This window comes from Schizosaccharomyces cryophilus, assembly GCF_000004155.1.
Source record: "Schizosaccharomyces cryophilus OY26 unplaced genomic scaffold supercont4.5, whole genome shotgun sequence".
NCBI lineage: Eukaryota > Fungi > Ascomycota > Schizosaccharomycetes > Schizosaccharomycetales > Schizosaccharomycetaceae > Schizosaccharomyces > Schizosaccharomyces cryophilus.
In genome coordinates, this window is record NW_013185628.1 from 397,475 (window position 1) to 411,463 (window position 13,989).

Sequence of the window (13,989 nt, forward strand, 5' to 3'; positions counted from 1 at the left end):
TTGATATGGTGGTTTGTCAGAACATATAGGTGAGTACAGTATTTATATATTATGATGAAGTACGTATTTGACTACCCAGCAAGGAAGAATCTGGAGATTTGGATATGTTTATTCTGTATATTTAATGATTTATTTTACATAACTTTAGCTTCAGTATCGAACTTTTGGATACCAACAATCCTCTATGTTTTACCCGTAAATTTAAGAAAAGAAATTTTGAATCTCTTTCCACATATTCGTATTCTCTTCTTTTTGACGTGTCAACTTTTCAAAATCGTGAATATCTTGATATAGTACTAGAGTCATTAGTTAATCAACTGTATATTTGAGTGTCTTGGGATTAACTTAATCCGTTGAGTGCAAACAAACTTACGTTCTAACTTTGTTCCAGAAAAGAAAGACCAAATGTCATCTTTACTTTTTTTGGCTAAAGTGAGTGCTGAGCTAGCCATTTTCTCAGCTTGCTCAATATTTCCTAAACGTGTACACAACTCTGTAAATACAATGTACTGCAACTGAGTATTCGAAAGGTCTATTGAATGCTGGGTAAGCTTCAACAAGCTGTTTGTTTTTTGAACATGAGCGTTTTCTCGAGATATTTTTAGGATCATCCACCACAGAGTATAGATTAGATTTTTCTGTTCCTTGCAAGATTTTTCTATCCATTCTAAAGAGTGGCTAGCTTCAGTACTATCTTGTAACAAGTTGACCAAATTGAGCGTAGACAAAATGAAAATCTCTTTGGGAGTATCAGGCTTTTTAATAATTAATCTGTAAATAGATTCGGCTTCTTCAAATTTTCCTTTTTTATGCTTAAGCATACCGTGTAATAAATTTCGAAAGTCGTTTTGCTCAACCGCGCTTGAAAATAATATTTTCTCGGCTTTCGAAAATTTTGAACGGCTCAAATGTGCCGCTACCAGATAACACTTAAGATTATCAATAATAGAATCAAACCATTGATCCGTTTCAAAATATCTGTTCACTGAGGTTTCATGAGGTACAAAATCTCCTGAAATGCGTAATCCTTCTTGAAGAAATCGACTGGCACGTCCCGAACTAGTTTCCGGTAAGTAGCAGACTCCAGAAATTAAATAAGCGAGAATATAAATTTGATTGATGGAAAGCCATCTCAGATATATCGAGGTTTCTCCGTCTATCGTAAAGTCAATGTGAGATGATCCCCATTTTAGAGTATCAGATTCCAGAAGCATATGTACAGTATTCAACTTTTCTCTAGATTTCAAAATCTTTCCTTCATTTATACATTTCACAATCTGTGTTATCAAAACAAGGACAGCTAATTGATGTGTTCGTGTTGGAATTTCTTCCATTGGTAAATCTTGATTCAATATCAATGCCAAAAGAGCCATTTCTTGATGATTATGATCATTGGCATAATTATATATGTTTTTAGAAAGTTGCTGGACACTTTGAAAAGACGAGGAACAGAGATAAAATTCATATACCCATTTATGAGCATTGGCAACACCTTGTGTGCCATACATTTCCATTACTTTTGCATACTCTTCTGCCTCTTTGATACAACGAAGTAATAAAACTTTCGCAGCCCTTGGTGAGGTTTTACAAAAGATACGCGCTAACAGAAGTTGTAAGCTGAATTTCTCTTCGACGAAATTCTAAAAAACGTTAGAGACATATAATAGACACAAAGACGTACGTGTTGCTTCGCAATTAGCATGGCTCGATTTAATATAGCCTCAGCATCAGCATATTCTTGTGTATGGTGCAACAAAAGTTCGCATATACGCTTTCTAGTAAATAGTTCAACTCGTGGTTCAACAGTGCTATCCTATGTAAAATAATGTCAATAAAATGTACTAATAAAAATTACTAATAAAAAGTACGAACCAGTAAAACCGCATAAAGACAACGGAGACCACCTGTCAGTAAATCACTAAAAGCTCTTGTAACTCCATTGTGCTGTAGAGTTTTTTCGGCTTCTCGAAAATAAACCTCAGCCAAAGGCCATAGAAATAGATGCCTGGAGCTTACAAAATGCTCTCCTTCGGTGTAGTGAACAGTCATAACATTGTTTGGTTGTATACGAGAGCAGTTGAGTCAGGATGATCAAAAGTCCTTAAAAGTGCTTGAGGAAATATTCAATTTATATTATATTCGATTTGCAAAGTTATTTATTATTGGTATAATGATTTATAGAGCAGGAAACAAGTAATATTAATCACGATGAATCTAATTAAGTTCTTTTTATATTATTCCTATCAAGTTGGCAGTCTAAAAAAAACAAACCTAACTATCGTTTTGAGAAAGCTACTAAAGCCCACATAGCTTTTAAAAACTTAATTTTTTCCTCTTAGTCCTCTAAGAGATCAATATTCACCAAACGTAACGCATTTACAGCCCATTCGGGATAAGAAGAACGATCTCCATTATGCCACATAGAAAAAAATGTCTTGACAAACTGAGGGAAGCAGTCCTTTATAATGCTAGACCTCATGTCACGCATAAGTTGCAATTGAAAATGAGTATTATGTATTGTTACGAGGTGAGCACCAACGGTTTCCTTTGATACCAATGAGTTCAGAAAAGCTCGGGTAATTCCCCATCCACCTTTTTCCTTTGGGACGCAACAAGGACATAGGCATCCTTCTTCCAAAGAACTCATGTCTGTTTTGAATCTTTGGTTTCGAAGATTCAGGATGCCATTTCTCGTTAATGCATTCCCGAACCTTGCTGTTCTCGTAGGATAGACACAATCAAACATGTCCATACCTAAAGCAACACAAACCACTAGATCTTCAGCATACCCGACACCCATAAGGTATCTAGGCTTGTTTTCAGGAAGTATACCAGTACATGTGTGGACACTAACAATCGTTAATATTTCTCATAGAGACATTTGCATACTTACACTTCACAAAAAGTTGTCTTTTCCTCTCCTCCCGATAACCCGCCAACTGCGATTCCTGGGGTATCCCTTTTCATCATTTCCTTACAACAAATCTCTCGTAGCTTCTTATTCAATCCTCCCTGAATAATACAAAAAAGATTTTGAGTATCTGTATTTTTGTGTGCCTCTATACATCGATCCAACCACCGTATCGATCGATACATAGCTTCTTCCATTCGGGTATCTTCAGTCAAGGTATGAACTACATCGTCCAACTGCATCATAATGTCAGACCCAATTGTATTTTGGAGCTCCATAGAGTGCTCTGGGGTTAACAGCATTGGTGTTCCATCCCTAGGAGATAAAAAGGTTACTCCCTCTTCAGTGATGGTAGCAAGCTTCAACAATGAAACCATTTGAAATCCACCACTGTCAGTTAATAAGTTTCTTTTCCACGACTGCAATTTGTGGGCTCCTCCAAGGCTATGTAAAACCTCTTTTCCTGGCTTTAGCCCCAAATGGTAAGTATTGTTCAACATTATTTGACAGCCCATTCTGTCCAACTGTTCTGGTAGAACACCTTTTAAAGAGGCCTCTACAATATATTAGTAAATTTTTACTAAAGGTCTACTGGTGAACATACGAGTTCCTACGGGCATAAAAACAGGTCCTTCGACAGGACCATGCGGCAACTCAAGAATGCTTGCTCTAGCACGCGTTGTTGAGCATTTTGCGATTACTTTATAATTCAAAGCTGGATAAGAAGAAACCATCTAATTGAAAGGAAGCTTTGTTTACGATGGCCGTCCTGAGTCTCAACGAAAAATTTTGGGTTATTAGTAGCTTGGTTGTATGAAGTAGGACATAACACTTTTTAAAAAAACCTTCAACGACCGGATAAAGAGAGCAATGATTGATGAATAGCTTTATAATGCTTTGTTTTTAAATAAGAAAATAAACCATTTTGAAAAGAAGACCAAGATTGTGCTAAGTGAAGCTTTCTTTGTAGTTCTAGATACATTGGTTCTGTTAATCCCATTGAAGGGATCTGAATGAAAGTAGGGTCCTCTTCCTGTTTCTTTTGTAAATATTGTGAAGTATAGTAACTGAACTGGGCACCAGATGTTAAAGACCAGATTGTGTCAGAAACAGACTCAAAATAATCCATTGATTGTAGATTCAAATCAGAAAAGATAGCATGGATAAACTCTGATTTTTTTGAATTATTTAATAAGCATTGTATCATTTGCTGATGTATAAGCTTCATATGTTCTTGTAAATCTCTTGGGCCTTGATTTCTTAAATTTTGTTCTGCTGACTGGATCAATCGAAAACTAGTCTCAATAGCATAAGGAAAGCTTTTCATAAAGAGAAATTGTATGAATTTTTGAATAGGGACAATGTCTGACCATACACGAAGTTTTGTATCACTCATTGAATTAAAGATGGTTGTCATAATCAGGGCTAAAGGAGGGAAAAGTTTGTCATTCCAAAAAAATGTTTCTAGTAAATGAAACAAATGCGCGAAAATGTAATTCAGGAGAACACCTGCCAATCCCAACCTCTGTCTCGAGTTTGTTTTATTGACGAGACGCAATGTCCAGATAAATATATAACTCAGATGGATCTCACATTCTCTCAAAGATAGTTTTTTTGTGTATAGATTAAGTTGCTTAAAAAACTCAGCACATTCTTGCTCATCCCTCGCAACATCCAGGCAGGTCATTAAGTGACATATAGCTTCATATTCCTTAAAAGGCAAGGAAGGCTTCATTAAGTATTTTCTTATAAAATCGTAAAGAAATGGAAAGGTATTGTTTGAGTATAATAAATGTCGATAGAAAAAATGAAAAAATTCAAGTCGTTGTTCAAGAGTTGCATAATTAAATAGTAACCCATGATAAAGACTAGCATATAACCATTCCGTTAGTCTGCTTATTAAAGAATTTTCATTTAAGAGGCGATAGTACAGGAAAAAAACGTAGCTATGAAGAACTGCTGCAACTTGGTTTGGTTGTTTCACTTTTTCGAACGTAGAAGAGAGCTGTGAAATAGTAAATACTTCATTCAAAGAAACATTTTCTATTTTATTTTCCATAGTGAGCAATTCCGGAATTAAACTTGGTACTCTTTTGCGCTTCTCAGATAACCGAAGCATACTTTGTGAAGAAACCGTCGAAGAATGAATCAAATCTGAAACCCTCGCAACCCAAAAGACATCCATCTTCCATGACATAGCCCTTCTTTGTTGAAACGAGCCTATTATGACATCTGGATAATGCTGCTTGTAAGTGTACAACAATTCGAGGATATAGGGATCATTGGCATTTCCTGGCTTTTGATATAAGGATAACAATTGGTAAATTCTGAATCTCTTTATATAAGAGTGCTTCGTCGTCAAAATTAGTAAACGCACAAGAGAAGGACGGAGGGTGACATAGTCCAGAAAATGAAATAAGACTCCATAGAACTTTGCAAAGCGATCTTTATCTTCTAAAAATTCATACACATGAGCTAACCAGTTCAACAATTTCTCTTGGTATGCATATGCATAACGGACTCCATAAGGATCCAAACAGCCTAAAATTTTGACGGCTATGGAGTGCGATATTAACTGCTTCGGATACAAGCTTTTTATAATAATCGTCAGTTGGCTTTTATCGAATTTCGTGTGAAAAGACAAAGCTACGTTCAGCAATGACTCAATTGCTTCGTTTGTCAAGCCTTCCTGTGAAGCCAAACCTTGGAACTGTCGTAAACGACTAGAAACAACTTTCTTAGAACCTACAGGAGCCTCAGAAGCCCTATTTATCCATTCAATCCCATCTTGTAAATCATAAAACCCATGACTTTGATTTTCAGTCATGAAGGAACAGAAAGGTAGTACACATTACTATCCCGGCCTGCACAAACCCAAATAGACCATAAATTTGCTACTTTTCTTCCAGTTAAAAAACAAGTAAGTGAAAAAGAGACTTCAGAAATAGAATAAGTCTAATAAAAGAGCGGTAAACAGAGTGTACATTGAATCACGAATATTTAGTCTCTGTGAGAACGATCTACTTCAGTTGGTGCTACAACTACTTATGTATGTTCCCATATCTTCTACTTTTATACCATTCATAACGTTATGTCGCTCTGTCGTTCTTTACCTTAACAGAATTGAATACACCAAATATATACTAATCTCGCAGTACTAGACAACTATTTACCTTCTTGAGTATCACATTTATAATTTTACATAAGATATAAAAAGATGAAAGTTTTTTTGATTCGCCATGGTCAAACGGAGCAAAACAAAGTCGGAATCTTGGTATGATGAAACATGAAAGAACTAGTTGTTTTCTCATCTATTACATATTGGGACATTTTGTTAATACTCTATTTAGCAAGGATCTGCTGACACAAGTTTGAATGAAACTGGTCAACTTCAAGCGCAATTATTGGGCCGCAGACTTTCGACTCTAGGAATCGATCAAATTTTCTGCAGCTCAATGAGCCGTTGCCGAGAGGTTTGCGAAATGAAAACTTGAGAAATATCTAAACTCACATAGATTATAGACTATTGCCCCTTTACTTGAATTACGGCCGGAAATTCCTATTGAATATTCAGATTTAATCAGAGAAGTAAGTTGGTACTATATTCATACTTTACTGACTGTAATAGAGAATCTATGGAGAATTGGAAGGTACAGTATTCGTAGCTTTTTTAATATACCTACAAAAGTCTTGGAAGTGCTAATGAGAAAACAATAGGAATGAACGTGGTTGAAGCAAAACGCCTGATGGGTACTAAGCACCCTGATCATTACGGAGAAGGTTTTTCAAGTTTAATGCAAAGACTTGTTAAATTTTGGGACGAGCACGTTGTTCCTTTATCTGAAAAAAAGAAATTTGTGGTTGTCCTTTGTCATGGAGGTGTAATCAATGCTCTTCGTGCTCATTTTATGGAAGAAAAGGGTTATACCTATGATCGTACCAAATTGGAAAAGAAAATTCTTACTGTCAACACTAGCATTACGGAAGTCGAAGTTACTTCTGAAGGTACAGGACATATTTATACTTTTGGAGATGCTGCTCATCTAGAATCAGAGGAACACGGTCGTCTCATCGCATAAAGTTATCATCTCTTAACTTTTTTTATTATACCTGACGATTTAATTCACTAAGGATTTTATCAAAAATTAGAGTCGATTCATTTTGTCTAGAAATTAAGCGTTCGTAAATCGTTTATATAAAGCAGAAAATCCGTGAGGTGTTTAGAGTCAGACGCGTCGTCATATGATGCTAAAAAAAAGTGATATAAACACATGAAATAAGAAATATTCATAGTAGTAACATAGCAGTAACGTAGCTTTGTTTCTCGTAAACAAACTAGAATCCATTCATCATAAAAATCGTTTAAAAATATAAAATATAAAAAACCTTTGAATTTATATACAGAATCCAATCGAGCAACTAAACATAAGGAAAACACAATCATTCATATTCACAAACCTCTGAAATTAGTCCTTCTTATCAAGCCTTGTTTCCTTTGAGTTTTCGCTTCGTGGATTTTGACGATATCGTTCAACAGACATGATCAGGTGTTTACCATAAGTGTATTTTTTTAGAGTTGATATATGAGGGTATATATAAGAAATTAGCAATTCACGCTCCTTTTCGTTTGAAGCCTCCAGAAGCTTTTGAACCACATAATTTGCATACTTGTCTTTCATCATCAACATTAAAATGCTGACATTGTCAACTTTTTCAGTTAGCACTTTTTGAATAATATAGGCGCGATCGTTTTCGGAAATGTAAGATATACATCTTTCAACAACGTTTGATGCGAACTTATGACAACTCAAGTATAGCAAATTCTTAGTTATTAGTTTAAAAACAAAGTTTTTATCCTTATTGGTGCCTTTTTTCAGTATGTGCTGAACAACATAGTTACCATACTGACCTTGGGTCAATTGTAAAGAATAAGGAAGGAGATCATCAATTATAATTTGACGTTCATATGTAAACTTTTCAATAACTCGTTGAATTACTCGACAACCATAAGGATGAGCCGATAACACATGTATTTGAGGTCGCAAAGCCTCAAAAACAAAACCAAGCTTCTTTGAGTCTATACATTCAATAGACTTTTGAATGACATGGTTTCCATTCTGATCACAAACACACTCCAATACATGACCATCAAGTTCACTAACAATTTCAACTTGCTGTTCTGTAGCAATATGTTCTATTGCCTTCTGTACAACACGACAACCATACATGTGGACAGCCAATACAAAAGTGTGACCCTTGATTTTGGAAACCAAAAGGGTTTTCTGTTTGTCTGTACCATATTCTAAAAATTTCTGTATAACATAATTTCCAAAAATATCCATCATAAGTTGTAAGCAATTACTAGAAATAATCTCTTCGAAAACAGCACTTTTCTCTTCTTCAGTAGCAGTTGCTAATTTCTGTTGTATAAATCTTGAGCCATATTGATCACTACTGAATAGAACGACGTTTCCTAAAATATCAGAAAGCTCGAATCGCTTCTTTTTATTATTATGGAAGACATGCAGTAGCTTAGACTGAGAAAAATAATTATGTCCATGAGATCCCTTAAGTAACTGATCCTCGACGTTTAAGGTCGGATACGGATTTGAGATACCATCGATTGGAATACTTCCAAAACCACCTACAGGAGCTAAATCCTGGTTGATATTTGCATAAGACCTTGAAGAATCTAATGCATTGTGTTTAACCGTCGGATTAGCAATTGGATAAACGGATTGGTTTGAAACAAGAGGCATAGAAGTAAGGTCAGACTTTGAAGAAGACGATATGTCAGAAGCGAGAGTTGGAGATGTTGCGGAAATAGAATTCCGCTCATTTACCACATTAGGAGGAGATAGAAAATTCACATCTAGCTTATCCTTATAGTTTGGCAAAGTTCCGGATAATGGAGCCGCTTGTGTAATAGATGCCATATCACCGATGGAAGAATGCGACGTATGGCGGACAGCACGTCGATTAACAGGCTTCCAAAAGTCAGAGTGAGCTCGAGTATGGCGAGATAAAATCCGACTAGAAGGTGTTTGAGGAAGACCACTAGAAAGAGTTCTTCCTAAATCGGCTTTTAAAGGAGGAACAGAGTTTTGTAAAGACTGGGGAAAGCGAACACCAGAATCAGAGCCGAGCTGACCGTATAAATTAACCTTTGAGGGAGAACTGGTGTCTTGGTTAAGGGCGTTGCTTTTATTACTCGAATCAACAAGGCCTTTAGAGTGAAATGGAGACTCAATGTTAGCAGGATAGTGAGTAAAAACGGGATCCTGTAAATTTGTTAAAGAAGAAAGAGGCGGTTTTGCCAGATGTTTGTTTCGAAAAGGATGCGCACTGTTCAGAGAGACGGTATCTGCGGTTTCTTGGTTCATTGACAACCGATGGAAAGACGGAAAAGGATTGAGGAAAGATGAGGAAGTATCAGAGTGATCATCACTTCCAGAAGATTGGGAGTATGGTGATAACGAAGAAATCATGTTTTCACGAGGTGAACCACTTGAAATCAAGCTTGGACGACCGTCGGTATATCCGGAAGAAAAGTTAAACGGGGCATTTTCACTCATGCCATCAGAAACTTTCGCGTTTGATTTTACAGTAGCATACATGGTGAATTAAAACGAGTAACAAAGATGATAAAAAGATAATAAACAACTTGAAACCAACAAAAAGTGGGTTAAAAAGAAAGAAGCGAAACAGAAAAGATCAAAAAAAAAGAATAAAATAAAGAGAAATCAACCAGGAAGTACAATAAAGGTCGTAAAGAGAAGATAAAAAACAACCAGAAAAGAAAAGAAACAATAAGAAGAAGAGGTTGCCTTAAGTATAAGTAAAATTATGCTTAATAACAGGGCTTAAAGGAAGTATAGGAAAACTAATTATCATATACAACTCGAGGGAAAAGAATGGAAGATTTCTTCAAAAACTTTAGCGTATAATGAACAATCAGTCGATGCTGCCAAACCACCGAGCTTGGAAATGTCACGGATATCAAAAAAATTGTTATCAATAATTTAATGAAAATACAGACATTCAAATGTATGGAAATAAACGGTTGGAATCTGCAGGGCAATGAGCAATGGAAGGACGAATCAATTCTGCAAAAACAACGAGAACATCCAATGTTCAATTCTCTTAATGGGATGAGATAGTCAAGAAAAAAAAAAAAAAAAACACACACACACACACACACGTAGAATGAAATGCAAATAAGTCAATTGAACCCTTCTAGCTTTTTCGGATCAACAGACGAGTTTTAGAATCAAATAAGTCGCCAGTAAATAGTTTGGTAGAATTGTGTTCAGAATAATTCCTCTTGAACGAGCGAAAAAGCTTCTTTTAATTGAGATTTGCTTAACGGAAAGGAAAAAGGCAAAAGGAGGAGTAGTGAAAGTAAAAACTGAACTAAGAAAATATGAGGCTTCCTCACTAAAATGGTTCCCGACAAGGGAGGTACCTACACTCCGTTTATGTCATGCCATTTTTGGAAACGGTAGATTGAAGAATAAACCAAAATCAAGACTTTTGTAAAAAAAAATACTTGAATTTTACAATTTTTTTAGAAAAAAATTTCTTTTCCGATGAAGTCAGACAATGTCGTTGTTTTTCATTTAATAACGAGATGATGGAACGCCCCTTGAATCGAACTAAAAGAACGTTCGTTGGATAAGGGAGTAACAAAATAAAGCAGACAGATGTTGCAATAAAAAATTAACGTAAAGAGCCTTCAGCATCTGCTTGTTAAATGATCATACTGCGGTTTAAGAATCAGAAATTCATGTTTTGTATCAGTAAATTCGACGAGCAACACAGTTATTTGAAGTGACTTTAGGAGGTGGAAGCAACTTTGGTTTCTAGAAGCCAAAGACAGTTAAATTGTTAAAATGAACTCATCAACATCAACTGCAAGTATAAGATAGTTATCTTTGATTTCAAAAAGGTTTGACGGAACAATTCGTTGGAACGGAAGACTGACGATCTGACGATCGACTCGACTTGGGAAAAGCACCCCCGTAAACAAATTAGATTCATTTTTAAAAAACTTTGAAACAAAGAAACAGCCATGGGGCTCATATTTTATTGCGAATTCCATGTTCATAAACAAAGACAAAGAGAAGATGGAGGGGATCGAGATGAAAGTTTGCTTTAAGAGTGTTACTGAAAGAACATTGGTGTAAAACGATAGCAAAGGATGAATTTGAAAAAGTTTGAAAAGTTTCGACGACCAAGTTTGGATTGGATTGTAAAAATAAGTCCAGCAAAAGTCAGCAGGTTTGAAGGGTTCAAGAGATGTGAAAGTTAATAGTATAGTTTAAGAACGATGAGAGCCATTGTAGAAATACAAAATAGAATGTATTAAAAAAATTTTTGGAATAAAGGTTCATGGTCAAAGGAATTGTACAAACATTTTCCTTTCCATGATGAGACATGGTTTTCTGGGAAACTAGTGAAAACCATCCATAGAAAAATCTGTCATAAAGTTCTTACTGAGGGGGAGCATTTTGTTCGCCGATTTTCTTCAAGTGCTCACCTAAAACTTTACTAGTATCAAAGTACTTGGCAACACAACGGTCAATACAAACACTTTCTCCTTTGGTCAAATCGGCTTCCTTGTATGGTGTAGCAATGCACTTTTTATGACAAGAAGATACCATTCTGCAGTTAATTGTTAACAAAAAAAATTCAGAAGTATCATTGTGAAAATGAATTAGGAAAAGACATGCTCAACCGCCCGCAACTCCAAAGGTTTCCGATACCTGCGTAGCATTCAATAGAACCATTCTTTAAGGCTGATTATGTCTTTGTCAACCATTCTTTATAAAAGCGACGAAACATACCTGTTGAAAATCTCCACACTTAATTCTACTTCCTGCTCAGCCAAAGCAATGTTTTGAGGGTTCACAGATTGATTTCCCCTTCCGATTCCGAAAAATGACATGTTGGCTAAATTTGAATTCCAAACAATGAACTGGGCGTTATGATTCTTCCTTTTGGGCAAAAGTTTGGTTTTCTCTTGTCTATGGAAGCTGTCCAACTTCACAGGACTAGGTAACGTTCAGGTAACAGCTGGAGAGTGTAAACAAATTTAGAAAAAATGGGGTTTCGAGGCTTTTGCAGCAGATCAGAGGCTTGCTTTGCTGGAGAAAAGAAAGTCCTTTGAAACCTTTTTTTACTTGAAAAGATGGAATGTAAATTCTGGCTTGTTCGGTGGTAACCCTTGGATTTTTTGGTAGATACTTGGCCCAGGAGACTGAAACTGTTCCCTTCCTTTCTAAATTTGAATAAAGGACATGATTCATGAATTTGACAATTAAACCTTTTCTTGTATCAATCTACAAAACTTGTCCCTGCTACAAATCAACGATAACTCTGGTCGAAAGCCTTAGCCCTGGTATTACATTGCACGGTTTTGTTGCATTCCTTTTCATTCGGTATGGAATTGTCACTACAATCTCAACTCCTTAATTAATTTATTCTCTTTCATTTTATTTTACTTTACTTCTTTTCTTTCTTTGTCAAAAGCAATTCGTTAGATAATGCTACGCTGCCTTACCTTTCTTTTGTGTTGTACAAATCACTCGTAATCCATATTTAGCAAAGCGTGTTTATGAACGCAATCCTCTAAGACTCATCCACCGTAAACAACCTACAAGAAGCTTTGCTATGGCTTAACTTTGGTAACAAAGTCGAAGCTCAATTATCGGAACCTCTTTTCTGTTATTCTTTTTCAATCGACCTCTTTTCCATATTCTTCCCCTTGACAGCAGTCATTGAATACTGCTATTTGGATTCAACATGTCAGTTTCTCAACAATTGGCAGAGATCGCAAGGTATGTCTACATATCCATATTTCTTTGAGCTAAACCTTTTTATTCAGTAACGAAAAAACTGTCATGTATGCCGCGGACGCCAATTTACAAGAAATTTTGTGCTATCCCGAAGTGTCTGATAAACCAACACTTGTTCAATTAACAGATGCATGTCTTCATGCTCAAGAACTTGCTAAACATCTTGATTTTGGCAGAACAGTGTCTATCACAAATCACTATTCTCGTGGTAGCTGCGTTTTACAAACCGTCAGAGAAAAAAATGATGGTACAGGAAGCGTTGTTTCTACTACCATTGCAGCTCAGGATGTCTTGAGAAACGCATTAAAATCCAATCGAGCATTAGACAAAGTGATCTCTCAACTTTAAAGTTCATCCATGAAAAATCTACTCTCGTCCATTATAGTTTCTTTACCGGTTATGAAAAAACTTGGATTTATACCTGGGCGGAACAAAACGAGTCCTCTTTCAACCAGCCGAATTTGGGATGCGTTTCAGACACAGTTCAACATTCAGCAACACAGCACAGAAGTAAAACACCACTTTTCTTAATCTCCGATATTTATCATCTTTAATAAATAATAGTTAATTGAATAAACATATACAAACACATATGAGTGTACCTCAAGGCTAGATAGACTTCTCAATCCTTTCATGTCTTGTCTGGGTTTTCTAGCTCTCGTACCTCCAAGCTATAGAGCCTATTTATACACTATTTTAAAACAATATCCGAAGAACGTAGTTTAAGATATTCTTGATCAACACCTGATGGTAGTTCCCGAATTAAGCCATAAATTTCTTTATTGTGATACCGTAGACGTGTCTTTGGATCAGTGTAGGGAGCTGGCAAACCTGTAACATCGCAATATTTTGGTTGTGGAAGAACGCTTGGGGGTGCCTCTATGGAACTGTAGGACAATTTAGTGGGATCATTCTGAATTGGGTCACTTTGCAAAGTTTGCTTCAAATTTCGATTTCTTCTGGACTGAGCTTTATAGTTCGGATTTCGAAACGGTTTTGGAACTAAACTGATGTCTAAATCTTCCACTGTTGCTGGTTTTTCCATGGCTTTTTTTGGCGCTATGGAGTTTGTGGTTCGTGATGTTGTTAGCAAGGCGTCCCTAGGTTTATAGCTTTATGAATTTTCTTAATGAAAATAAATCTTTTAGAAAATAAAATACTAATTTTATGTTTTCATGAAATGGAAATACAATTTTCGTGCAATGTAGTAATTGTAAGGAC

At 35.9% G+C, this 13,989-nt stretch overlaps 8 protein-coding genes across 10 annotated transcripts; 2 read left to right on the top strand and 6 right to left on the bottom strand.

The window, feature by feature from the left end:
• Nucleotides 1–89: 89 nt before the first annotated feature.
• SPOG_00714 (cohesin loading factor Ssl3) lies at nucleotides 90–2,191 on the bottom strand. Its single transcript, XM_013168891.1, has 4 exons — nucleotides 1,873–2,191; nucleotides 1,682–1,813; nucleotides 374–1,640; nucleotides 90–296 (listed from the first exon to the last, which is right to left on the bottom strand). The coding sequence occupies exons 1-4, from the start codon at nucleotides 2,047–2,049 to the stop codon at nucleotides 202–204; spliced, it is 1,671 nt and encodes a 556-aa protein (XP_013024345.1). The 5' UTR covers nucleotides 2,050–2,191; the 3' UTR covers nucleotides 90–201.
• Nucleotides 2,133–3,719, bottom strand: SPOG_00713 (queuine tRNA-ribosyltransferase). The gene is made up of 3 exons (XM_013168890.1): nucleotides 3,516–3,719; nucleotides 2,894–3,467; nucleotides 2,133–2,849 (listed from the first exon to the last, which is right to left on the bottom strand). The coding sequence occupies exons 1-3, from the start codon at nucleotides 3,643–3,645 to the stop codon at nucleotides 2,336–2,338; spliced, it is 1,218 nt and encodes a 405-aa protein (XP_013024344.1). The 5' UTR covers nucleotides 3,646–3,719; the 3' UTR covers nucleotides 2,133–2,335.
• SPOG_00712 (inner centromere protein Mis6) lies at nucleotides 3,652–5,775 on the bottom strand. The gene has a single exon (XM_013168889.1). The coding sequence runs from the start codon at nucleotides 5,736–5,738 to the stop codon at nucleotides 3,759–3,761; it is 1,980 nt and encodes a 659-aa protein (XP_013024343.1). The 5' UTR covers nucleotides 5,739–5,775; the 3' UTR covers nucleotides 3,652–3,758.
• SPOG_00711 (phosphoglycerate mutase family protein) lies at nucleotides 5,223–7,201 on the top strand. 3 transcript variants are annotated; one of them, XM_013168887.1, is made up of 6 exons: nucleotides 5,223–5,831; nucleotides 5,877–6,185; nucleotides 6,262–6,384; nucleotides 6,434–6,499; nucleotides 6,540–6,561; nucleotides 6,629–7,201. In XM_013168887.1, exons 2-6 carry the CDS (start codon nucleotides 6,129–6,131, stop codon nucleotides 6,988–6,990), a joined length of 630 nt encoding a protein of 209 aa, XP_013024341.1. In that variant the 5' UTR covers nucleotides 5,223–5,831; nucleotides 5,877–6,128; the 3' UTR covers nucleotides 6,991–7,201. The 3 variants fall into 3 exon arrangements, with proteins under 3 accessions (XP_013024341.1, XP_013024342.1, XP_013024340.1); XM_013168888.1 differs by having other exon boundaries at nucleotides 6,067–6,185; XM_013168886.1 differs by having other exon boundaries at nucleotides 6,073–6,185.
• Nucleotides 6,548–10,520, bottom strand: SPOG_00710 (RNA-binding protein Puf3). The gene has a single exon (XM_013168885.1). It carries the CDS (start codon nucleotides 9,526–9,528, stop codon nucleotides 7,378–7,380), a length of 2,151 nt encoding a protein of 716 aa, XP_013024339.1. The 5' UTR covers nucleotides 9,529–10,520; the 3' UTR covers nucleotides 6,548–7,377.
• A 676-nt stretch (nucleotides 10,521–11,196) lies between these two features.
• SPOG_00709 (Tim9-Tim10 complex subunit Tim10) lies at nucleotides 11,197–11,933 on the bottom strand. Its single transcript, XM_013168884.1, has 2 exons — nucleotides 11,758–11,933; nucleotides 11,197–11,575 (listed from the first exon to the last, which is right to left on the bottom strand). Exons 1-2 carry the CDS (start codon nucleotides 11,856–11,858, stop codon nucleotides 11,404–11,406), a joined length of 273 nt encoding a protein of 90 aa, XP_013024338.1. The 5' UTR covers nucleotides 11,859–11,933; the 3' UTR covers nucleotides 11,197–11,403.
• A 572-nt stretch (nucleotides 11,934–12,505) lies between these two features.
• SPOG_00708 (uncharacterized protein) lies at nucleotides 12,506–13,361 on the top strand. Its single transcript, XM_013168883.1, has 2 exons — nucleotides 12,506–12,750; nucleotides 12,798–13,361. The coding sequence occupies exons 1-2, from the start codon at nucleotides 12,716–12,718 to the stop codon at nucleotides 13,114–13,116; spliced, it is 354 nt and encodes a 117-aa protein (XP_013024337.1). The 5' UTR covers nucleotides 12,506–12,715; the 3' UTR covers nucleotides 13,117–13,361.
• SPOG_00707 (Ino80 complex subunit Ies6) lies at nucleotides 13,296–13,813 on the bottom strand (the record flags this gene model as incomplete). Its single annotated transcript, XM_013168882.1, has 3 exons — nucleotides 13,296–13,316; nucleotides 13,433–13,439; nucleotides 13,461–13,813. 3 exons carry the CDS (start codon nucleotides 13,811–13,813, stop codon nucleotides 13,296–13,298), a joined length of 381 nt encoding a protein of 126 aa, XP_013024336.1.
• Nucleotides 13,814–13,989: the final 176 nt, after the last annotated feature.